We start from the raw sequence: 27,458 nt of genomic DNA, 5'->3' as shown, positions 1-27,458 counted from the left end.
ATTTAAAACTATATGTAACAATGCATTTAAATGATTTATTCTTAGCTATGTAACATACGACAGATATTAAGAAGAGACTATCATGAGAGGTTCTTTGCTTTGGTTTCAAGAAAGAAAATAAGGTAACAGATATATGTGGGACAACTGAACAACTGATATATCTTATCCCCAGAAAGCATAATATAAATTATAAATTATAAATACTGGCCATAAACCAATTCATCAAAGTAATCAACTTCTATTATGCTAACATGTTTGTAAAAAAAGCTTTATTTTCCATATATGAACTTAAGAGGTTATACTAATGGTAAGAAGGAGTTCAAAACTTAAGTTATATCTTAAGTATTAACAATGACTTAAAAAGAATGTATGAACACATTTGTTTTAATTATTTCCCATTCATAGATAAGCAACTGGTTCTCCAATGCTACAAATTTCTCACTATATTTGATGAAGTTTGAGATGACACTTTGATGTCCCATTTACAGTTAAAAATTTCAATTACAATGTAAGTTAATAAAAATTTTTAAGCTAAACACATACATAGAATTTTATTAATCATAGCATAACAGATAATTATAATTGTTAACAACAGATAATTATAATTGTTAATATACATAACAGTAAGGTTAATTCTGTTAAAAAGTTACCCTAGGTTTAAGAGGTTTTACTGTTGGAATATCAGTTCCTTCAGCTCTTTGCCTGCTTGAATCAAAAGTCTTCCGCTTTTTAGTGGCAGTTTTCTGACAAATGGGTCCATGCTTTTTCTGTTAAGATGAAAACATGCAACATATTATTTTCTTCCCTACAGAAGAGAACATTATAAAACGTTAAGTTTAGATCGGTTTAAAAAATCTGAGCCTAATTAAAAAAATGAAGATCATATAGTGATAATGTATGCTTTGTCTTAACTATAATTTTTTAAAATGTATATGTAAAATGCATAAGTTTTCTTTTGTAAAATTTTACTTTTGTAAAATTTTATTAAGAGTTATATAATACCTTTCTGGTAAGGAAAAGAATATAAAATCAAATCTACTTGAATGAAAAGTAAAGGTCTTCACACCTAAACATGGGTACTAGAAAAAGAAATGCAAATAGAGAAGAATGCATTGATTTTAGGATTAACAAAAGCTAACATAATAGGAATAATGTAGATTAACAAAAGTAATATAATAGTTGTATGTTAATATAATGTTAACACAAAAATAAAGACAAAATGGTCTTTTATCTCTTTCTTCCCTTCTAGAATTCACACTTTCTACTTTTCTTCACTAAGATTTTTTTTTAAAGATATCTAGTGTTCTATTCCTATAGGGTTTTTAAAAAATAGTCACCAAATCATTCATTTTAAATACCAGTAAACTTCTCTTAACTGGCTTTTAATTAATCAATTAGATAAAACAAATTCTTCCTTCACTATACAAAGCACATTGACTGATGACATTATAATACAGGCAATTTTTCCTTTGTGTTCTAAGAAACTCTGAAGAAGCTGGAACCATTAAATTTTATCTGGAAAAAAAAAAAGCAAATTTGAGAGCTGGCTTATTTGAAGTCAGAAGCCTGTTATGCTTTCAGTAGACAATTAGTAATCAACTGTTTCACAGATCTGTTTTCAATTTCAACAAATAAGCACTATAATTATAGCTATTAGAATAAGAGTTCTTAAGTAATAATAAGAGGCTAGCGTGTGATTTTCTACTACACCCGTCTCACAAATTTAGTTGTTATTTGTCAAGTGCCTGTGGAGTTCATTTCCAAACCTGATTATACAAAGTGTAGTTATTATAACTATATCATTTAATTTAATATTAGATAAATAACTGAGGGAGAATTGGCATTTTTGTCTGTGAAAATTCAGCTGACTGCTTTGAAAATACTTTGAAAAACAGTGATTTGATGAGAAAAAAAAATCCCTACATGTGTGGGAAAGATATTTCTAAAGGATTACAAAAAAGTCAAATTATTTAGGTGTCTACTGTCAAATGAACATTTTTTATCATTAATTCCTCATTTTGCTTTAAAGAAATAAACTGGAAACAAGGATATGCACAGTACAATTTGCCAGCAGATCCCTATTTTTAACATATTATTTATCAAAATATTAATATATAATTATGTTTAAAGTTAAAATATTTAAAGTATATAAGGCATAATTTTTATTTTTTCTTACTTAGCTAATTTTTATTAAGATCAATTAGAAGTATTTCTATTTGTATGGATTACAAAACCATTTTTGCAAACTAAAACTATTTAAAAAATGAAAAATGCATTTTAGGTACACTTGTATATTGTAAAAAAATATGTTTTTTTCTTTGCAATATTTCAAACACAGGAGAGTTAAGAGATTAGTATAATGAACTCCCATTTACTCTTCACTGCTTTGACAATGAATAGCATTTTAGCACTTTTGTTTTGTGTAGCCTTACTTTTTTTCCCCTGAAGTATTTTAAAGCAAATCCTAGACATTATATCATTTTGTATCTACAAATAGATTACTGTATACATTAAGAGATGTTCGGTAGCCAGGTATTGTAGAACATGCCTGGAATCCCAGTGACTCGGGAGGCTGAGGCAGGAGGATCATAAGTTCTAGGCCAACCTGGGCAACTTAGCAAGACCCTATCTCAACATACAAATGAAAAAAAAAGGTGGGGGGGTGATGGTACTAAAAAAAGGGGGGGGTGTTTGTTCTGTTTGCTTCTGATAATATTAACACTTTAACAGAGAAGTCAGAAGACCAAACTCTGAAGAAAAGAGAGTATTCTGGAAGAATGACACAAATGGAATCCAAACATCTCAACAAGTTTTACAAAACTGCAAAACTCATTCTACATAAATTCTCCCCATGTGAGTTAATCTGAAGTACTGAACATTTACAGATCTATTAAACCCCAAAGGAAAAAGGTATAGATTCAGTCTACTCACTAATGCTACTGGAAAGAATGTTCTTCCACAAATTTTGCAAGGCAACAACTCTCCAACTTGGACAACACTTCCATTTTCTAAAACAGAAAGAATTTTATAAATAATTTCTGTGGCTCAAATTGTGAAACTTCAAATTTCAATGTTTTCTCTTAGTTCATAGGTAATTGTTAGTTCTTTTGAAAAATGCTTTGTTTCATTTCAAAATAAGCAAAATTACCTGTTAAAATGGCATAAGGCTTAGAATTATCAGTGATCAAAAATTTCATGGTAAATGAGAATGATTAAGAACAACCAAACTGATATTAGAAATATCTAGTTTTCTTGTTATTATTTAACCAAATTAATTTATCATCTCTTACTTATGAGTTGATTTCATTATAAATTAGTAACTTTAAAAATCAATATTGTTAATATTCAAGGCATGAAGAATTATCGTTGTTTTTTCTGGTTAAGTGGCTTCCTGACATAATACAGAGAAACTAGAATAAAAAGAATTTTCTTCCAATTACCACCAGAAAACAAAAAGTATAAGGCTCCAAAGGTAAGATCACTTAGTTAGAATGCAAACTGCATTTATGAGGCAAATTTTTCATTTTTTACACATATAATACTTATTAAGATTCACTAGACCAATAAATTGAGGTTTTCTGACCTCATAAGGACAATTCATTAAATTATAAAGCAGCTACAATTTTCATTCAACTAAAATTAAACTAAAAAAAACTACATTATTTGCGATTCTACATAACTAAATCCACTTGTCATTTATTTTCTAGCCAATTTTCAAACCTAAATATATTTTCATACCACTAATTTTCTAAAAGTGATACTTTTACAAACCTGTAAAATTTTCCCAATATTTTCTGTTGAATATTTTATTGATTGTTAAAATTATTTTACCATACGAACAACAAAAACATTTTCTTCTAAAAGTAACATTAAAAAATCATGAAATGCCAATTTTGACTCCATTTAATATGTTCTACAGCATTTGGTTAGATTATATAAAACCAGTGAAATAATGCACTGGTGAGAAACACTCTAACATAGCAAAAGAAAAACTTCTTCGTTCTATCTTTCTAGTATTCTTCTATCTTATTCTAGTAGTAAAAAAGTGACTGTTACCTCAGAGGGACTCCATGTCTGTATAGCTGCAGTTCAGCAGTGAACATTACAAAAGTAAAGCTAAGATTCTCCTGATTTGTCCTTCTATAATACCAATGGCTAGGTTATTTAAGGAGAGCAATCTCATTTATCTGGATCCCTTAATTCCAATAGCAACCCAGAAGGCTGAAACAGTTACTAGATAGACTATCCTTTAGGTTCATTAAAAATGATGGTCAAAGTGATATGGCATGTTCAACAGTTTATAAGCTTACTTACACTTATCATGTATTCCTTTATATACTAAGCAATGATTTAAAACTTTATCAATACACATATTAAAAATATATATTTCATTTGCTTTTTTAGAAAGTATAATTTAATATCTACTTGTTGAATACAAAGCAAAATCTCATAAAAATTAACTATTGGGTCTGTAGCTCAGTGACAGAGTACATACTTATCATACTTGAGGCCCTGGCAATTCAATTCCTAGTACACCTGCCCCCAAATTTAACTACTGAGAAAAATCAATTCAACACACTAAAATAATCTGAGTACCTAGTTGAATACCTACTGGTTACCAAATATACCAAGTAATAGTAGCACAGGGTGCAATGACAAAACCACTGTTCTCATAAAGCTAACACAATACTATTTATTTATTCAATATATCTAAAAACAAATCATATTCCATTTTTCATACAAAACATAAAATAGTCATAATATTACCATACTATAAAATCCAATTATTGAAATTAATTTCCACATGTCATCAAGCACATTTAAAATGTCATAAAGGAAAAGAAAATCACTGTCACTAAAAGGCATAAAAAATAATGCATTTAAGAGCAGTTATCTCAAGTAAAAGAAAAATCTTTGTGAAAATCATTCTTCATTCAAAATAAGGATACACACAAATTTCTAATTTCCTGAGTATTAGTTGATCAAAAAGCATACCCTTATGGTTCATGAAATATGGAATTTGCAAATGGGTTGATGTCAAGACCTACTGAAAACACAAAATGTATACTCAAAAGGTCATGATAAATAGGTTAGGCCATGGAGTCCAAAGCCACAGTTTGTTCTAATATTATTCATTAAAGGAATTGATAGTGGTAGAAAGACACTTGAATTTGTTTAATATTATCTAACTTCAAGACTCAATGCTGTCATTAAGAACTATGAATCCCTGGGTAAGATTTTAACTTCTCTTAAGGTCCAGATTCCTTTTTTACAAAATAAAGAAGTTAGCTTAAATGACATATGTGGCCCCCTTCTACCTGTAACATACTATAATTTAACAAAATTTTACACCTTCTGACTGTATTAGCAAGAAATTTACCTGGATGACAAGGCATCTTTTTTACTGGTGTTATATTTTGAAAAAGTTCCTCAAATATGAGAATGATTAAACCAATGCAAATGATGGAATAAATACTTTAGAAGTACGTTGATGAATCATTTCTATTTTTCTATATATAGAACTGAGAAACTGAAAGGATCTATAGCAAAGCACATGTTGTCTTTCTTCTTGTTGGAAAAGTCTTCACACTACATGAACTACAAGGAAATGTATGATTAATCACATGGGTAGATGTGTTATTCAACTTTTGGTAGCTGAGACTAAAATACCTGACAAAAACAACTTAGAAGAAGAAAAGTTTATTTTGTCTCAAGGTTTCGGCCAGTTTCATTGCTCTTGCCCCTGGAAGAGGCAGATTATCATGACTGAAGGGCAAATCAGGAAAGTTACAAAGACCCTGGAAGATGGGAAATAAAGAGAGCAAGGGAAAGGGACTGCAGGGAATATGAACCCATACAGGGCATATCCACCAAATGCAAACTTCCTCTAGCCACAACCATCTACTTACAGATACTACCCAGTTAGTCCATTTAAAACTATGAACTAATTAGGTTATGGCTCTCACAATCAAATCATTTCATGTTCAAACATTTCTGCATTAATACAGGAACTTTTGTGGGACACCTCATATCCACCCTGACCCCCAAAAGCTTATGTTCAGCTTGCAATGCAAACTACACTTATTCCATTTCCAAGAGTCCCCATAATCTTAAGAGTTCCATCATTGCCCAAAGGTCCAAGTCAAGTCTCTTCTGAGTCTCAAGGCAAACTTTTAGCTGTGAAAAGTAGGATATGTATATCCTATATATAATGGCATACATATTCCAAAAGAAGTGATGGGACCAAAACAAAATTAAAACGCATCCAGGCAAATATTAGGTCTTGTAATGCCATATCCCGCATCTGGGGCACGTATGACAAGACGTTCTCTCCAAAGGGCTTGGGAATTCCCATCTCTCTGGCCTTGCTAGTTGTAGTGCTCATGGCCTCTCTCTTAGCCTGGTTCTATGGCAACCAGCAGCTTTCCTCAGCAGACAGTCCACACTATGAGCATCTCTTAATCCAGGGGTGTACACTGTAGCTTTGGTTTCTTTCTCAAAGCTTCAGGTATCTCGCTACCAGGGGCTGCCCATAGGGACTCCAAGGCTGACACACTCTGCCTGGCCTACCTACAACTCTTAGCACATATAAAAAAGTAGAGATACTACCCTGCATTCTGTCAGATCATAATGGAATGAAATTATAAATCAATCATAAAATAAGGAAAAAAAGCTACTCCAATACTTGGAGACTAAATAATATGCTACTGAATGAACAATGGATTGCAGAAGACATCAAGGAGGAGATTAAAAAGTTTTTAGAAGTGAATGAGAACACAGATAAAACATGGAAATCTCTGGGACACTATGAAAGCAGTTCTAAGAGGAGAGTTCATTGCATGGAGTTCATTCCTTCAAAGAAGAAAAAGTCAACAAATAAATGACTTAACGCTACATCTCAAAGCTCTAGAAAAAGAAGAACAAATCAACACCAAAAGCAGCAGAATACTGGAAATAATTAGAATCAGAGCTGTAATTGATGAAATTGAAACAACAGAAACAATCGAAAAAAACTGACAGAACAAAAAGTTGGTTCTTTGGAAAAATAAATAAAATTGACAGACCCTTAGCCATGCTAATGAAGAGAAGGAGAGAGAAAACTCAAATCATTAACATATGTGATGAAAAAGGAAATATCACAACAGACACTACAGAAATACAGAAGATAATTAGAAGTTATTTTGAAAACCTGTACTCCAATAAAATAGAAAATACCAAAGACATCGACAAATTTCTAGAGTCATATAATTTGCCCAAATTGATTCAGGATGATATACACAACTTAAACAGATCAATTTTAAGTGACAAAACAGCAGACGCCATCAAAAGTTTACCAACCAAGAAAAGCCCAGGTCCGAAGGCATACACAGCAGAGTTCTACAAGACCTTTAAGGAAGAACTAATACCAATACTCTTCAATTTATTTCAGGAAATAGAAAAAGAGGCAGCACTTCCAAACTCATTCTATGAGGCCAATATCACCCTGATTCCAAAACCAGGCAAAGAAACATCAAAAAAAGAAAACTTCAGACCAATATCTCCAATGAACATAGATGCAAAAATTTTCAAGAAAATTCTGGCAAATCGAATACAAAAACATCAAAAAGATCCTATATCAGGATCAAGTGGGATTCATCGCACAGATACAAGGTTGGTTCAACATATGGAAATCAACAAATGTAATTCATCACATGAATAGACTTAAAGAATCATATGATCATCTCAGTAGATGCAGAAAAAAGCATTTGACAAAATACAGCACCCCTTTATGCTCCAAATACTAGAAAAACTAGAGATAACAGGAACATATCTCAATCTCATAAAGGCTATCTATGCTAAGCCCCAGGCCAACATCATTGTAAATGGAGAAAAATTGAAGGCATTCCCTGTAAAAACTGGAAGGAGACAGGGATGCCCTCTTTCACCACTTCTATTTAACATAGTTCACAGGCTAGGATAAGTAGACAGACAAAAGAAATTAAAGGGATACACATAGGAAAAGAAGAACTCAAATTGGCACTATTTGCTGATGATATAATTCTATACCTGGAAGACCCTAAAAATTCCACCAGAAAACTCCTAGAACTAGTAAATTAATTCAGCAAAGTAGCAGGATATAAAATTAACACTCATAAATCAAAGGCATTTCTGTATATCAGTAAAAAGTCCTCAGAAAGGGAAATGAGGAAAACTACCCCATTCTCAATAGCCTCAAAAAAAAATAAAATAAAATACTTGGGAATCAACTTAGCGCAAGAGGTGAAAGATCTATATAATCAAAATTATAGAACCCTAAAGAAAGAAATCAAAGAAGACCTAAGAAGATGGAAAGATCTACCTTGCTCTTGGATAGGCAGAATTAATATTATCAAAATGACCATACGTCCAAAAGCACTATACAGATATAATGCAATTCCAATCAAAATTCCAATGACATTCCTCATAGAAATAGAAAAAGCAATCATGAAGTTCATCTTGAAAAGTAAGAGACCCAGAATAGCTAAAGCAATCCTTACCAGGAAGAGTGAATCAGGTGGCATCACTATACCAGACACTATACTACAGAGCAATAGTAACAAAAACAGCATGGTATTGGCACCAAAACAGACTGGTAGACCAATGGTACAGAATAGAGGACACAGTAACCCACAAAACTATAATTATCTTATATTAGACAAAGGTACCAAGAACATGCACTGGAGAAAAGAGAGCCTCTTCAACAAATGGTGCTGGCAAAACTGGAAATCTATATATAACAAAATGAAATTAAACCCCCATCTCTCACCATGCACAAAACTCAACTCAAAATGGATCAAGAACTTAGGAATAAAACCAGAGACCCTATGTCTAATAGAAGAAAAAGTAGGCCCTAATCTTCATCATGTGAGATTAGGCCCCAACTTTCTTAATAAGACTCCTGTGGTACAAGAATTAAAATCAAGAATCAATAAATGGGATGGACTCAAACTAAAAAGTTCCTTCTCAGCAAAAGAAACAATTTGTGAGGTGAATAGAGAGCCTATATCTTGGGAGCAAATCTTTACCCCTCACACATCAGATGGAGCACTAGTCACTAGTGTACATAAAGAACTCAAAAAGCTAAAGACACACACACACACACAAAAAAAAAAACCCCAATCAATAAATGGGCCAAGGACATGAAAAAACACTTCTCAGAAGATGATGTACAATCAATCAACAAATACATGGAAAAATGTTCATCATCTCTAGCAGTCAGAATGGCAGCTATTATGCATACAAACAACAATAAGTGTTGGTGAGGATGCAGGGGAAAAGGTACACTCATATACTGCTGGTGGGACTGCAAATTGGTGCAGCCATATGGAAAACAGTATGGAAATTTCTTTGAAAACTGGGAATGGAACCACCATTTGACCCAGCTGTCCTCCACAGTCTACACCCAAAGGACTTAAAAACAGCATGCTACAGTCACATAGCCACGTCAATGTTTATAGCTGCACAATTCACAATAGGTAAACTGTGGAAACAACCTAGATGCCCTTCATTAGATGAATGGATAAAACAAATGTGCACATATACACAATGAAATATTACTCAGCACTAAAAGAGAATAAAATAATGGCATTTGCAGATAAATGGATGGAGTTGGAGAAGATAATGCTAAGTGAAGTTAGCCAATCCCCAAAAACCAAATGCCGAACGTTTTCTCTGATTTATGGAGGCTGATTCATAATGGGATAGGGAGAGGGAGCATGGGAGGAATAGATGAACTCTAGATAGAGCAGAGGGGTTGGAGGGGAAGGGAGGGGGCATGGGGCAATTAATGATGGTGGAATGTGATGATCATTATTATCCAAAGTACATAAATTGGTGTGAATATACTTTGCATACAACCAGAGATATGAAAAACTGTGCTCTATATATGTAATAAGAATTGTAATGCATTCTGCTGTCATATATAGATAAAAAAAATTAAAGGCTACTGAGTTGCAGAATGATAATAATAGTAAAAAAAAAAAAAAAAAAAAAAAAAAAGAAACAGTTCTGGACCTTGTAGTAGTATGTCTATTTGCTCACCAGCAGTCAGACTTACATCCTATCATAGTGCATCTGAATCCAACCTTGAACATCCAACAAATCTATCTTCTGAAGCATACATCATCTGTTATACCACTTTCTTCCAAAGATTCTTTTCAAAATATGCCTGGTTCTAGACCAATGATCTCCAAAATCTCAGAAGATTTTCATTCTTTACCTCATTTTAGGAGATAATCACACTAGAATTACTCAAGTTACAACTTTTACCCTCCAATCCACATTAGTTACTTGCATTCTAGTTCAGTAAAAACAAACAAAAAAACCAAAAAACTTTGCCAAAATGACTTAGAAAGGCCACTTCTGGACTCAAAAAATATTCAAGCTGTTTCATTTTTCTATAGTTTCATTTATCCACAGGCAGCCACAGGCCAAAAATATTAATATCTGTTTTAACTCTTTCAAGAGATGCCATTTACACAACTTTCATCACAGAACATTGCTATAATTGTTCTATTTTATTAGTAGTTATTGTTAATCTCTTACTACACCTAATACATAAGTTAAAATTTATAACAGCTATGTATAGGAAAAAATATATAGTGTTTGATTCTGTCATGGTTTCAGGTATCCAGTGGTAATCTTGAAATGTATATCCATAGACACTCCTATAAACCCATTTCTGGCTGCACTTCCCTTTCTACCTAGTCTGAATACAGTAAAAAGACTTAATAGGCAGGCTCAGAGGCAGGAGGATTGCAAATTTAAGATCAGCCAAGCAATTTAGCCAGACTGTGTGTCAAAATAAAATATAAAGGACTGAAGGTTTTAGCTCAGTGGTAGATCAATCGTTTGCCTAACATATATGAGGCTCTGATTCAATCCCTAATACTATGGGGGCAGCGGGGGGGGGGGGGGGGGGGGGGGGGAGACTGACTTAACCAGAATCCCTCCTCCTAAAAGAGATATTCAGGACTAATCCTAAGTAGCACAGTTTTTGAGACACTGACATTTTCTGTTTAGTCCCTGCCTACTTCTCATTCACTCCCTATCTATATTGCAGGCAGACTTTTAATCCTAACCATTATATTAAAACAGTTTCTTTCCTCGACTTAGTACGTATTTGTTGAGCACTTAACACAAGACAAGAAGTGTTCTAAAATGTAGGAATCCAGGAATAAAGAAAACAAAGACTCCAATCTCATGGAGCTTCTACTATTTTAATGGGGGTTGGGGATGGGGGGTAAAAATAGATAAATATATAAAATGCCAGGTGGTGATAAACACAATGAAGGAAGAAGAGAATAAGGGAAAACAGGAGAGTCATAAAGCTATCTTTGGGAAATGGGTAGGATAAGGGAAAGCTTCGTTAATGAGGATAATTAAAGACTTAAAGAAACAGAGATAACCACTCATTATTAATTTACTAATTGTTAAATTTGAGTCCCGCTTTTGCATCCTTATCCTGTTTTTGCAGCATGAGGCACTGTTGATAAAAACCCTTCAACCTTTAAATTCCTTCCTCTCTTGGCTTCTGTTTCTTTCTCCTAAGCCCCAAATTTCCAGATGTTACAAACTAAGCAGGGTTTGGACTCGTTAGTATCCAGACTTCCTAGTAATACCAGGTGCCATAGGCTTTTTCTAGAACACATTCACTACTCCATAAATATTAGTTTTTTCCCCATTTTCTTTTCATGACAGTTTTTAAAAATTCTTTAAAGACTCTCCCACCCTAATTTCCTGACCTGCTCAGTTTTAAAGCATTAGTTTTTTTGCAAGTTTCTTCCCTCATTTTGGTAAATTATGGTTTGCTTGGGTTACTGCACCCGTTTGAGTCACATATGTCAATTACTACTAAATCAAAAGCTCCAAATAGATAGCTATTTCCAAGCAACTATGAGACTTTTCCACAGGATACCCCCAAGTACTGCACAAAAACATCTCTAAAGCCAAACTCATTAGCTCATCCAGCAAACTAGATCTTCCTCTTAAAGATATTACCCCTCTTCTACTTAAAGCTAGAAAGCTGCTTTATCTTTGATTTCTTTTCCCTTACACATATAGCAATGCTATCTCAATTTTCTACCTAAGAAATATCTGTCCTCCCTTTTAATTTGTTATACTAATTCCTCAGTTCCAAACCTCATCACATCTAAGAATTTCAGCCTCTATCTTTTTCAGTCTATCCAAATCTACCTCCAGTACTACCATAATTAACGAGGGAGATAGATGACATATCATGTTTTACCTGCTATATTTCTCTGCATAAGTGGCACCACTGCATAATCGGCGTGCCCTGTTTTTCAGTCCAAAAATTGAACAATTGTCTCATGGTATAATTCTGTTCATCACCTCACTTATAAGGTAAACAGAACAGTAATGTATTTACAGTAGCACATGGATGTGCATTTGTCTTCTTGTGCTGCCAGGAGAGCTTACAATTTTCAGTGTACATACATGGTCAGTATATTTTTGAAAGTCAATTTGTGGTGTGTTGAGAAGGCTGCAGTATTAAAGATAAGCAATCTTATATGAGTGGAGCTGAGGAGAGTGCTCAGATACTGAATCAAGGATAGCTGTGCAAAATCTTCAGACACAAATTAAATTTTCTAAGTCTATATTTTGTAACCCTGGAGTAAATTTTGTCAAGTATATTAATTTGACTATATTGCAAAAATCAATAACAACTAATGTGTTAACTTTTTTTTCTCAGATTGGAAATACGTTTGCCAAACTGTCATGAAGAAATGATGTGTGCAGGTTTGGACGATTCAATTTTAATATATTTTAATGTATTTTCAGGAATATTTTGAATATCCTAATCTTGCACTAAGGACAGTTAATAATTAATGATTTTTTTAAAAGTTTCACATAATGGTTGTACTCCAATTTTTTTTTAGTTATACGTGTTCTTTTTAGTTATACATGATAGTAGAGTATATCGTATCCTAACTTTTTGCAAAAAAATAAAGTCATAAGATCTGTGACAATTGGGTGGTGAAATACAGCATGGCAAGAAATACTAGACTATCCTTAAGCATCTAACACATCTCCTTTGATTTAATCCATCCAGTAAACTGTGCTGAAGAGCCTTCAGTCTAGACATAGCTAAATGCTTTAAGTATTTAATAATATGGTAGTCTAGTACTCAACAACAGTTTTTTACAGCTAAGGAAACTGAGGTTTTGATTAAATAAATGTCCAAATCATACAAATAAAAGGAAACAAAGCAAGGATTCAAATATAAGCCTCTACATTTGCCATTAAAGTATCTGGCATCCAACTCAGTCCCCAAAATACAATGAATTCTAAAAATTAATAGAGACAGAAGAATTATTCAATGACCTAGTATATATTTATCCTAAGGAAAAACAAAGCAGAAACTTTAATGGGACATAATGGCTACCTTCAACTAGAAAAAGGGCAATACTATAGAACACCAATTTCATTTCTAATAAAGTTTCAGAAGGCAATACTAAGATGTAATAATTTTGGCAACCTAAGAGGAATGGGTAGTCTGATCTCTGCCACAATTGTTATCATCACTAAGGAAGACATTATGAAGGCAATGACAATGAAATATAAAATCTGCTTAGATTTTATCTGCTCTTAATTTTACAGAAGATAACTTATAAGAGACTGTAAGTCTCCTAAATCTAAACCTATTTTTATTGTTCTTAGATACACCTCACAGCCTTAAGGTGAAAGAAAATAAAGACTTAGTTTTAACTGTTCAAACCTTACAGAAGTGCTCAGTTATCAATTATAGAAAATATGAGCATTAACTTAAATTTGGTTTCAAAATACAGTATTGAGTGTAATAGCTCATCTCTTTGACATTTTTTTAAAAAGCCCCAGAAGATAAAAAAATATAAGTGGTATATGATTTACATGCAAATACCACTACAACACATTATGCAAACTTGAAGATTTTACACTAGATACTGCAATATAATGCATCAATTCAATATAATGTTTATCAGACACTGTCAAAGTAGTAGACTTAAATTTCCAATATAGGGAAAAGACATCTATCACTGTATCAATATTTATTAAATGAAGGCATAGGTGGATGAATTAATTAATGGCAAGCTTAAGATTTAAAGTTTCAGCAAATGTGATCTAATAAGAACTAATTTTTTAAAGGAGGAGGGGTTAGGGGAATTAAGCAAGAAAGGCACTGTCCTCCCTTCAAAAGAAAACTCAAAAGAGCTTTATTAGGCTAAACCACTACCCAAAATTCAACTGTTTTGCCAGACAAAAAGCAATTTTCATATATTTCAACCTAATTAATTACATTTAGATGCATTATAGTTTAGGACCTCATCCTATTTTGTTCTAAAAATGTCAAGTACTTTTTAACATGATATATCATAAGCTAGGTCCATAAAACATGCCCATTCCATACTTCATTAGAATGTATTTCTTGACCCATGTAATTTAATATTATATTAGGCTCCATTATATCTTAAATGTAATAGTACTGCCAGAACTGTAAAAATGTAAGTTCTACAAAATCGGCTAGACCTTGACTGTTTTTATTCTTTGGTACATTTTCAGGACAGAAGAGTGCTTAGAAAACGTAAGTAAAAAATTAGATGAAGATCATTGCTTTAATTGCAGATGTTGAATAAAATAATAAAAATATGCAAATTAAAGCACTTCATGTGTATTATAATAATCTTATAAGAACTCCAGAACCCATGCTCCAAGCCACTTTGTCATAACATCACTACATATTTTAAGATAATTTAAAAATAGGCTGCCTCCAGAGAAGTCCACTAAATAGATTATCCTTTAAGAAAAGAGTACTATCAGTATAATTTCTGATTTTATGTAAAATTCATAAAAGTAAATTCAGAAAGGAAACAAGATCTTCATAGGTCATAGCTATAGCTGCCCAAAAATGGAGAACTGTCAGAATTCTTTATCTATCATCATAAGGGTGTCCAATAAGATTTTTAGACTAAAGGAAAAGCATGAAAAAACTCATACTCATGTTATTGCATTTGCTTTTAGATTACTAAGAAGTTACTAGTTATCACTTTTCACTTCATAACACAAGTATTTTCCTATCACACAACAATACAAAGGGTTCAGTGCCTTTGCTTATCCTTAATTTCACCTGAATCCACGCAAATTAGGAGAAAAAAGGACCTGAATCAAGACAACAGAATCTTTCAATCTGAAAGCCTTTTCTTCATCAGAAGGATTACCAATTAAAAAAAAATTTATTTTGAAACCGTTGTTGCCAATGCTGTTTTTTTTTTTCTTCCTTTGTTTTTAAGCGACTGCTGTCCTTACACAAGATAAAATGGGTAGAGAATACAGAAAAAGTGAAAGAACTGGGAACAAAGCAAAATCTGGAGTCATGGTTACAGCACAAGGATAAACCCAAAGATAAGGAACCAATACTGGTTCTACCTTACACAGCCCTTGTGAATAAACCATTAAATACTTCTTGTAATCTATTGTCCCGGCTCTAGAGCTGGCCAGAGACACTGCCTTAGGATAATGCTCTGGCACCTCTCTGATGGAAGATGCTGTAGAAATGGACAAACGGTTATCTGGGGAAACTGGCCAAGAAAGTGTCAGAAGCTGGCTGGAAGTGAAAGATAAATCCCGTGAGGCCAGCAAAGACTTGGCGGTGGAGAGGCCGTGGACATTTACCAAGACCAGTTTGCAAGGAAAATAAAATCTGGCCAGAGCCCCTGTGATTACAGCGATTACAGTAAACTCAGGAGTTCCGCAAGACCAGAAAACGGTAGGGGAGGACGTGCACTCTTGAACCGAGGCTAGCTCCCGCAGGGGTGGGGTAGTCCAGCTGACGACCGTCTGAGGCGGGGCAGCCTGGGAGTCCTATGTTCCAAGACGCCGGGGGCTGTCCAGCTCTACCCGCCAGGGCCTCCGCAGGCACGACGGGGATCCCCACTCCTGAACGGCCTTCGCCTTCCTGGGAATGGTGTCCAGGGCCCCCAAGTGCTCCGGATCCATGTTCATTCCCGGCCCGCATCCCTTCACCTCCTCACCTTCCAGCCCCTCCATTGCGCCACCGCCTCCGACTCCCCGCAACTCTCTCAGCAGCATCCGCCGCCGCCCAGCTTTGGCTGTAGCAACCCGGCCGCGCCTCCCACCTGCTAACATCCCGGCCTGCCATTGGTCCGCGCAAGGGGGCGGGGCTCCAGAGGGGCGTGGACGCGGCGACGAACGGCTGGGACGTGCCTACAGCGGTCTGAGCTCACCACACTCCGGCTCACAGCTCTCACCGCCACCCTCTTGGGAAGCCAAAGCTGTATTCTGCGATTCAACAGCGCCTTTGTTCAAATCCAGCTTCGTTTGCCTTCTCACCTTAGTCTCCTTTTTTAGAGTATATCAGCGCCCCATCACCAATCGATGCAAGTATGTCCTGTCGCTTATCCCTGTGCGGGAACTCCATAAGCAAAAAGCAAATCGTACCAACGTCCTGGTGCTGTACACTTGTAAGCAGCACTCTCTCCATTTCCCCGTCGTAGGTCACACGACTTTACCACAGGGTGTCCCCTAGATTTTATGTTCACACACAGCTTCATGAATTAACACAACATTATCATTGAGAAATCACGTTTTCTCTCTGGGATTGTGGGACTGGGATTGCTCTAACTCCGTAAAAACAATTTCCTCAGCTTCATGAAAGCTTGGGCCAAAAATTAGAAGTGAAACCTAGCCCTCCCCCATCTTCCTCTACTCTTGGCCTACCCTGACCCCTATGCTTTTTCTTCCTTGAGCCAAAAAGTGTGCTGGCTTGCTAACTAATGAGATAACATCAAAACTATGCTTGATCAGGGAGTTTAAACTGGGGAGCTAGCTACCTAATTATGTAAATCATTCTAAAGGCCTTGCTTAACATTCTTAATGCATTTCACCAGAACTAAGTTTCTTTGGAAACTGGATTTAGTAGTGATAAGCAGTTTTGTTTGTTAACTCTAATATATATATATACAGGCAAGTCATCAATATCCTGTATTGTAAATAACAAATCTTACATTATTTTTCTCTTTATTCTGTGTAATTCAAAAATCTTGACATTTTGTCTACAATTAAAAGTATGCACCTTATATACCTTTTTGGAAGGAAGATTCTCACTACTAACCACTTACATGAGGGTATTGTTTTAAAAAGTAAATTTGAGGCCTGAATGTCTCATTGGGAAGCTGCTCTAAGTCACTTGAAGGTTGTAGTCTAACTCTTGTATGGAATCATGTAAGGAAAACTGCAACCATAGCTGGGCACAGTGGCACATGCTTGTAATCCCAGTGACTTGGGGACTGAAGCAAAACAATGGCAAGTTTGAGACCAGCCACAGCAACTTATCAAGCCCTTGTCTCAAAATTAAAAAAAATAAAATAAAAAGGGTTGATCATGCAGCTCAGTGGTAGAATGCCCCTGAGTTCAATTCCCATACCAGAAAAGAAAAAGAAAACTTCAACTATGCCTGAATTACCACTTGTCCTTCCCCTAGTACTGCCCAGTCTCTTCTGTTCTTCTGAGATCCTGGGCCTAACTGGCCAGAGGGCAGCCACATAGGCAGGCAACCTAACTACTATAGAATGAGTATGGAATGGTCCCTTTTCCTCCTTCAGTGGTGCTAGGCCAGATTTAGAAATTTTTTTTATTTAATTGGTTGGAAGTGTGGCTTTTAAAGGACATGAAGGAGTAAAAAGTACACATAGAAGACAATATAAAAATAAAGAAGTCACTTACTTTACAAGTTACAAATTAAAGTTTCTTAACAAATTACAAGTTCTTGAATTGCAGTCAAGACATATATACCTAAAAGTACTGATACACACCTAATTGGACGTGAAAATCTACAGTAATGCCAATAATAATGGTAATGACAGAAATGTCAGGCATATTTTGGGTCCTTTTATATTCTTGTCAAAGAGACAATCCTACAAAGTAGATACTACAATCTTTATTTCTCAGAATTGAATTCTTCATTTTCTAGATGTCTCAGAGTTAATGGTAGAACCTGAATTTAAATTGCTCTAAGTGTAAAGTCTATAATGCATTCATTGGGATACCAACTTCCTTCATTTCTTGTCTTATAGCTACCTCAAATGTGTAAATCAAAGTGTTTACATAGGTTGTTTAATCTATATTAAGTAGTTCATTGCTACTGTGCATCTTAATTCCTTAAACGTGCTTGCTGTTCTTTTCCACTGGGCTTGCAACACTTTTATGCTACAACTACCTTGAGTCCTGCAGTTTTTCTCTGGTACTGACTCCTGAATCAAGAGGACATCTTTCTTTCTGCCTTTGTGAATTCTTCCTCTGCTTCTTACATGCCTGGCCTGTGAGTCTCTTTCTTGTTCTTTTCTGACTTAACTTCCTCAATGTTGTATTCCATTTTTCTATTGCATTAATTCAGCAAGTATTTATGGATTACCTTCTATTCTCCAGGTCCATTCATCACTGATCAATTGCTAGAATGTATGAAACTCAGTTTCTTATGTTCCTAACAGGCAGCTATTATATGTACATATTATTTTTAGCTGCCAAATGATCTTGTTGGTTGATATAAAAAAAAGATCTTCCCACATTCTTATCATACCAAAAGCAAAGTTTCAGAAATGTTTTCTTACTGACTTGGCTCAAACAACAAAACTAGGAAGTAGTTGAAGTAGATATTGAATGCTTATCTTTTTATTACCTCATCTCCATGATGATTTCCACTTTGCATTGTGTTCCTTTTGACCACCATTCCCTGAATCTGGAATGGTGGTCAAAAGGAACACATTTTTTCTTTACCTTCTAGAGGGCTGAGCAAGTGACACATATCTCCTTATTTGGAAGTTACAGTCTTTTGTTGGATTTGCACAAAGTTCAAGTTCCCTTTCAAAGAGAACCTTTGATTCCCATTCAGATTATTTGTAGAGCAGAGCTGAAAGAGATTTAGAATCTCAGTGAGAACACTGCTCAGTTTATCAACTCTGCTGTGTAGACTATTTCTTCCTTCCATGGCAATGAAAGGAATTACCACAATTTTATATACAAAAATTAATTCTTATATTTAGTAATCATATTGTAATGATAATTTTCATCAAAAACAAAAAATATTTTTCCTTAAAACTGGGAAAATGGGCTGTAGAACAGTTTTATAGATTAAGGGGGTACATTTTGAGTGGCCTTTTATTAGCTTTCGTTTTCAGATTAAAGTAAAATAAAATTATTTACATATTCAGGGCAGAGGTAGTGTTATTTATCATTGCCTAGGACAATCAAAAAGCAAAGGTACATTAGCCTGTCAGTGCTGGAGATATGCTGCGTGAAAGGTTTCCTAGACAAGAAAACACCAAGAAAAGGAAAGAAAACCTTGACATATCGAAGAATCTAAAGCAAACTTCATTTCCCTCCACCGTTGGAGAGCTACTCTATTCATAATGTGATAGGGATTATTCTCTATTCTTCTCTAGTTCCCCAAAGAACTATAGTTCCCAACAGAACCTCAGTTCTCTCATACTTTCAAAACTAATTTCCAGTTGCAAAACAATAAAGTTTTTCAACGTTCCATTATGATCCCACTTATATATCCTTTGCTACCAACATTTCAAATAAATTTTCCATTGCAACTGAAAATCTATTAATTAAGGTATTTATTGAGGTCTTCCTGTGTGCACAACACTGTTTTAGACCTTACAGGGATCTTCAAAGAAATTCATCTCTAGGATGTTAGCATCTAGCAAAGAAAGTCCTGGAAAAGACATAACACAGCAATAGAGAGGGTATGTGTAGTTAAGTCTTAGATGTCATGAAGCAAATTATAAAAACAGTTTCAAAAAGACATTTATGTGAATGAAACAATTCAAAAGGTTTTGTAGAGAAGCAGAGCATAAACTGTATCTTGAAGCATGTACTTGGATAGGTAGAGATCTCTAAGTATCCCGGGACAACGGCATAATCCTCCTTAAATTATTGCAAGCTTTGCATGTTCTGAGAAAAGCAAGGAGAGTATTTTTGTTCAGTTTAACACTTCTTTTTTTCCAGGCCAAGTTACAGAGGACAGGCAAAATGGCTATATAATTTATATATTTTTAATCTCAGGTACAGTTTATCGAATTAGCTATATATCCTAGTACAGACTGCATACCTCAATTGTCTGTGTACAGTCGAATTTTAAGTCAAATTTTTTAAAAATTTGATTATTTTTCATTCATCCATTTTGACTATGTTTACCATCCCTCTTGCTATAAGCACCATTTTATTGCATTTACATTCCAAGTTCACAGAAAACTTTGAGTATATATGATTCCTTGAAACATATGATGCTGTTTTATATATGCATCTGTTTTTAATTTCCATAAAGACATTTTTCTGTAGGCTTCACTCTGCTTTTAATTGTTGTATTTTAATTAATTTTAATTTTTAAATTTAATGTTATCTTTCTTACCATTCATTCAAAGATTGACCCATGCTGCTATATATGATACTAGTTTATTGCTTCTGAGCAATGGATGATATCTTACTGTTCACAGCATTTTACTTATTCATTTCTGTAGCAAAGTGGGCCCAGCTGCCTCTAACTTGCTGCTACAATGAACATCTTTGTGCCTGTCCCTCTCTGAACCTGTGCTCAAGTTCCTCTGGGATACCTCCCTGGAATAGATTACAGGATCATATTTATTTTCACTAAATATGCCCAGATTGCTCTCTATGATGGCAGTACCAGTGTGTACTCCCAGCAGCATTGTGCATAGTATACATCTTTCTATATTTTGTTAATGGCTGGCTTACCTATAATATTTTCTGGTGAGTTAAGAGTCAAGGATTTTCTTCATTGACTTGCAAATTCATATTTGACTTTTAATAAATTGCTTAGTTTTATATATTCTCAAATTTTGCTTGTCATCTTTTACTTGTGCATTTGTAAATTCCTGTATAATCTAGATGGTAACCCCTTGTTAATTTCAATTACATGAAACATTTTCTTCCAGTTTGTCAAATACTTGATAATTTTCCTTGTGATGTCATTCTGTAATTTAATTCTGTCAAATCCATCAATACAGTAGCCCTCTTTATCCATGGCGGATGCATTTCAAGATACTCAATGGATGCCTGAAAATACATAAAACACTTAGCCCTATATTAACTGTATTATTTTTCTATAAGTAGGTACCTATGATAAAGTTTAACTTATAAATTTGGCAGTGAGTGATTAACACAATAACAATAAAATAGATCAATTATGTAACAATGCAGTGTAATAAAGTTGCCATCTTCATTACTCTTTCTCTTTGAGGCAAGACTAAAATAAAGGTTACTTAAGTGTAAATATTACAAATACCATGGAAGTTGATCTCATAACCAATATGTCTTATTTTTGAAGGCTAAGGTAATCATATTTAAGAGATGGGAAGCATATGCATCATGAATATGCTGAACAAAGGGCTGATTCACATCCCAGTCAGGGCAGAGCAGGATAGAATGAAATTTTATCATGCAATTTAATACAGTACACAATTTAAAATTATACTTTGTTTGGGCTGGGGATGTGGCTCAAGCGGTAGCGCGCTCGCCTGGCATGCGTGCGGCCCGGGTTCGATCCTCAGCCCCACATACCAACAAAGATTTTGTGTCCGCCGAGAACTAAAAATAAATATTAAAAATTCTCTCTCTCTCTCTCTCTCTCACTCTCTCTCCTCTCTCACTCTCTCTTTAAAAAAAATGATACTTTGTTTATTTCTAGAATATTTCATTTAATATTTTCAGAACTTAGTTGATCACAGGTAACTGGAACTATGGAAGTAAAACCATAGACAAAATGGGAATATAGTATATTTTTCTTGTGGATTGTTTATTGTTTGGGAGGGGCATAATGAGTTTTATTATTATTATTTTTAGTTATACATGACAGCAGGATGTATTTTGACATTTATACATGGAGTCTAACTTCCCATTTTTGTGGTTATACATGATGTGGAGTTACATGATGTGGTTGTGTATTCATATATGAACACAGGAAAGTTATGTCTGATTCATTTTTGTTTTTATTAAATTTCTCTTCCCCTGTGGCTTATGAGGGAATTTCCCTATACTCTTTTTCTGCATTATAGTTTCTATTCTTCCTAATCAGGTTTCTTATTCTGTCAGGAGGTCATATTTACATATGATAGGTATTAGGAATACAATCTTAGTTTTCTCTTTATACTAATTCAGTTTTTTAAAACATTCTCTAAAAAAAAGGAAATGAATTCAGATACATTGGATTTAAAAATAAGATGATATTATGAATATCTTTGTTCTTATAAACATAAAAACGTGGAGAAATGGATTTAACTGGATATAATAAGAAATTGGGATAAAAGAAACTTCAGTAGAATGAAAAGTGTTAATGAAATTGAAATGATATATTTCTCTTTGCTTTAATGCCCAGATGAGGAAGGATGTACAGCTGAGTTTTACAAACTTTTGAAGGCTAAAGTAATCTTATTTATATTCAGGTTATTTATAAAATTACAAAAGAGGAAGAGCTCAAAATATTATTCTAAGACCAATAAAAGCAATATTGTTCAAGCAATATAAAGGTAATATGTGAAAAACATAGGATCATCTCTCTTCTAATAATATATGCAAAAGTCCCAAATAGGATTGACTAAGTTCATTCACATTACTTTTTTTATTTGTTTTAACTAGTTATACATGACAGTAGAATGCATTTATGCACTTTGATATATCATACATAGATGGGATATAATTTCTCATTTTTCTGAGTGCACATGTTGCAGAATCATACTGGTCATGTAGTCTCATATATACATATAGTAATACTGTCTGTTTCATTCTACTAACTTTCCTATCCCCAGATCGCCTCCCCTTCCCTACCATCACTTCCCTCTACATAATCTAAGGTAACGCTATTCTTCTCTAGTGTCCCCCATCTTATTGTGAATTAGCATCTGCATATGAGAGAAAACATTCTGCCTTTGGTTTTGTGGGATTGGCTTATTTTGCTTAGTATGATATTCTCCAACTCCAACCATTTACTGGTAAATGCCATAATTTTACTCTTCTTTAAAGCTGAATGACATTCCATTGGGGGGGGGAATATATATATATATATATATATATATATATATATATATATATATATTATACTTTGTGATATATATATATATATATATATATATATATATATATATATATATATATATATATATCACATTTTCTTTATCCATTCCATCTATTGAGAAACATCTAGGTTGGTTCCATAGTCTAGCTATTGTGAATTGAGCTGCTATAAACATTGGTTTGGCTGTGTCACTATAGTATGCTGATTTTAAGTCCTTTGGCTATAAACCAAGGCCATTCCTTGGTTAGCTGGGTCAAATGGTAGTTCTATTCCCAGTTTTCTGAGGAATCCCATACAACTTTTCATAGTGGTTGCACTAATTTGCAGTCCCACCAGCAATGTATAAGTGTACCTGTTTTACCGCATCCTCACCAACATTTATTGTTGTCTGTATTCTTGATTGCAATTTTGATAGGAGTGAGATGAAATCTTAGATTAGTTTTAATTTGCATTCCTCCAATTGCTAGAGGTGTTGAACACTTTTTCATATATTTGTTGATCAATTGTATTTTTTCCTTCTATGAAGTGTCTGTTCAGTTCCATAGCCCATTTATTGATTGGGTTATTTGGATTTTTTTGGTGTTAAATTTTTTGAGTTCTTTATATATCCTAGAGATTAATGTTTTATCAGAGGTGCATGGGGTGAATATTTTCTCCTAATCTGTAGGCTCTGTCCTCACTTTATTGTTTCATTTGCTGGGAAAAAGCTTTTTAATTTAAATTCATCCTATTTATTAATTCTTGATTTTACTTCTTGTGTTTTATGAGTCTTGTGAAGGAAGTCAGATCCTAGGCTGACGTGGTGAAGATTAGAGCCTGTTTTTTCTTTTATTAGGCTCAGGGTCTCTGTTCTAGTGCCTAAGTCTTTGATCCATTTTGAGTTGATTTTTGTGCAGAGAGGTTTAATCTTATTTTGCTATACATGGATTTCCAGTTTTGCCAGCACCATTTGTTGAATAGGCTATCTTTTCTCCAGTGAATGTTTTTGGCACTTTTGTTTAGTATGACATAACCATACTTATGTGGGTGTGTCTCTGTGTCCGCTATTCTGTACCATTGGTCTACAGTCTGTTTTGGTGCCAATATCATGCTGTTTTTCTTACTATAGCTCTGTAGTATAGCTTAAGGTCTGGTATTGTGATGCCTCCTGCTTCACTTTTCTTGCTGAGGATTGTGTTATCTATTCTGGGTCTCTTATTTTTCCAAATAAATTTCATGATTGTTTTTTCTATTTCTATGAAGAATTTCATTGGGATTTTAATAGGAATTGCATTAAATATGTATAATGCTATATATTGTGTTCATTGGGTGCTGCTGATATTGGTCTTTCCAGTAAAGGTGAAGTGCTGGGAACCTTCAGGGACACTATAGATCTACAGGGTAGAAATTATCCTGCCTTAGATCCAAACTTTTAGATGGAAAAACACACTAACAATATGAAAAAACAAGGGAATAAAGCACCCCAAACAAACCAAGATGCTTCAACAATAGAAACCACTGATAACACAGTAGAAGAAATGTCCAAGTAGGAGTTCAGATTGTATATAGTTAAATTGATATGTGAAGAAAAGGATAGTATAAGGAGTGAAATCAGAGAAAAAAATACAGGAAGTAAAAGACCACTTCAATAAAGAGTTAGAGATCCTAAAACAAACAAGCAGAAATCCTCAAAATGAAGGAATCAGTAAGCCAAATTATAAATTCAATAGACAGCATCACCAACAGATTAGACCACTTGGAAGACAGAACCGCAGATAATGAAGACAAAATATATAACCTTGAAAGTAGAGTTGAACATGTGTAGAAGATGGTAAGAAACTGGGCAGAACATACAAGAATTATGGGATAACATGAAAAGACCAAATATAAGAATTATCAGAATAGATGAAGAAACAGAGGTACATACCAAAGGAATGCACAATCTTTTCAATGACATAATAGCAGAAAATTTCCCAAACCTAAAGAGTAGTATGGAAAATCAAATACAAGAGACTTACATGACCCCAAATATACCAAATTATAGCAGACCCACATCAAGACACATTATAATGAGAATGACTGACACAGAGAATAAAGATAAAATCTTAAAGGCTGTGAGAGAAAAAAAATCAAATTACCTGTAGGGGGAAACCAATTTGGATCTCAACTTATTTCTCAGCCCAGACCTTCAAAGATACGAGGCCCTGGAATAATATATATTAAGCTCTGAAAGAAAATGGATGCCAACAAAGAATTTTATATCCAACAAAATTAAGTTTCAGATCTGAAGATGAAATTAAAACATTCTATAACAAACAAAAATTAAAATAATTTACAACTAGAAAGCCTACACTACAGAGCATTCTCAACAAAATATTCCATGAGAATGAAGTGAAAAACAGTGAAAAGCATCAAAGTTAAGACAAATAAAAAACTAGAAATAAATCAAAATGACAGGAAATACAAATCATATTTCAATAATAACCTTGAATGTTAAGGGACTATACTCATCAATCAAACGACATAGACTGGAAGATTGGATTAAAAAGCAAGACCCAACAATATTCTGTCTTCAAGAGACTCACCCCATGGGCAAAGACATCCACAGGCTGAAGGTGAAAGTATGGGAAAAAAACTTATCACTCATATGGATTGCATAAACAAGCAGGGGTTTCCATTCTCATTTCAGATAAAGTAGACTTCAAGCCAAAGTTAATAATAACAGATAAAGAAGGACATTTCATACTTCTTAAGGGAAGTATATGTAAGCAAGCTAACAATTATAAATATTTATGCCCCAAACTACAGAGCATCTATGTACATAAATCAAAATCTTCTCAATTTCAAGAGTCAAATAGACCATAATACAATAATCCTGGGTAACTTTAACACACCTGTCTCACTACTGAACAGAACTTTCAAACAAAAACTAAATAAGGAAACTATAGAACTAAATAATACAATCAATAATTTGGACTTAACAGATATATATATAATATTTCATCCATCAATGAGCAAATATACTTTCTTTTCATCAACACATGGTTCCTTCTCTAAAATAGACCATATCTTATGCCACAAAGCAACTCTTAGTAAATACAAAAATAAACCAGAGATAATATCCTGTATTCTATCAAAACACAGTGGAATGAAATTAGAAATCAACAATAAAGGGCTGAGGATGTGGCTCAAGCGGTAGTGCGCTCGCCTGGCATGAGTGTAGCCTGGGTTCGATCCTCAGCACCACGTACAAATAAAGATGTTGTGTCCACCGAAAACTAAAAAAAAAATAAATATTAACATTCTCTCTCTCTCTCTCTTTAAAAAAAAGAAAAAAGAAATCAACAATAAAATAAAAAATAGAAGCTACTGTAACAAGTGGAGACTAAATAATACACAATTGAATGATGAATGGATAGTAGAAGAAATCAAGGATGAAATAAAATAATTCTTAGAGGAAATGAGAACACTGATACAACATATGAAAATCTCTGGAACACTATGAAGGCAGTACTAAGAAGGAAGTTTATTGCATTGAGTGCATTCATTAAAAGAATAAAAAGTCAACAAATAAATGACCTAACACTACATCTCAATGCCCTAGAGAAAGTAGAACAAATCAACACCAAAAGCAGTAGAAGACAGGAAATAATTAAAATCAGAGCTGAAATCAATGAAATTGAAACAAAAGAAACAATTGAAAAAATTGACAAAACAAAAAGTTGATTCTTTGAAAAAATAAATAAACCCCTGGCCATGCTAACAAAGATAAAAAGAGAGAAAACAATACAAGATGAAGAAGGAAATATCACAATGGGCACGTCAAAAATACAGAAGATAATTAGAAACTATTTTGAAAATTTATACTCTAATAAAATAGAAAATATCGAAGACATTGACAAATTTCTAGAGACATGTGACCTACCCAAACTGAATGAGGACGTCCTACATGGATTAAATAGATCAATTTGAAGTAATTAAATATAAAAGGCCATCAAAAGCCTACCAATCAAAAAAACCCAGGACCAGATGGATTCTCAGCCAAGTTCTACAAGACATTTGAAGAAGAATTAACACCAATATTCTTCAAAGTATTCCATGAAATAGAAAAGGAGGGAACCCTTCCAAACTTATTCTGTGAGGCTAATATCACCCTGATACCAAAACCAAAGACACATCAAGGTAAGAAAACTTCAAAACAATATCCCTGATGAACATAGATGCAAATATTCTCAATCAAATTCTGGCAAATCGCATACAGAAACATATTAAAAATATAGTGTGCCATGATCAAGTGGGATTCATCCCAGGGATGCAGAATTGGTTCAACATATAGAAATCAATAAACTTAATT

General features: G+C 34.0%; 1 protein-coding gene across 2 annotated transcripts in view; it reads right to left on the bottom strand.

Moving 5' to 3' along the window:
* ZC2HC1A (zinc finger C2HC-type containing 1A) overlaps positions 1-16,161 on the bottom strand; it is a gene marked incomplete at its 5' end in the record, with an annotated part of 44,910 nt that extends 28,749 nt beyond the window's left edge. Inside the window, 3 exons of one of the 2 annotated variants that reach the window (XM_081266112.1) lie at positions 651-767; positions 2,932-3,008; positions 16,047-16,161. In XM_081266112.1, the coding sequence (XP_081122238.1) occupies positions 651-767; positions 2,932-3,008; positions 16,047-16,161 (309 nt within the window). The remainder of the gene's footprint in view (positions 1-650; positions 768-2,931; positions 3,009-16,046) is intronic. The other variant, XM_081266111.1, reaches the window with a different exon arrangement.
* Positions 16,162-27,458: the final 11,297 nt, after the last annotated feature.

This window comes from Spermophilus citellus (assembly GCF_964194105.1).
Source record: "Spermophilus citellus genome assembly, chromosome: 14".
Classification (NCBI taxonomy): Eukaryota; Metazoa; Chordata; class Mammalia; order Rodentia; family Sciuridae; genus Spermophilus; species Spermophilus citellus.
Note: the sequence above shows the minus strand (reverse complement) of the source record. Positions and strands in the feature narration are given on the sequence as shown.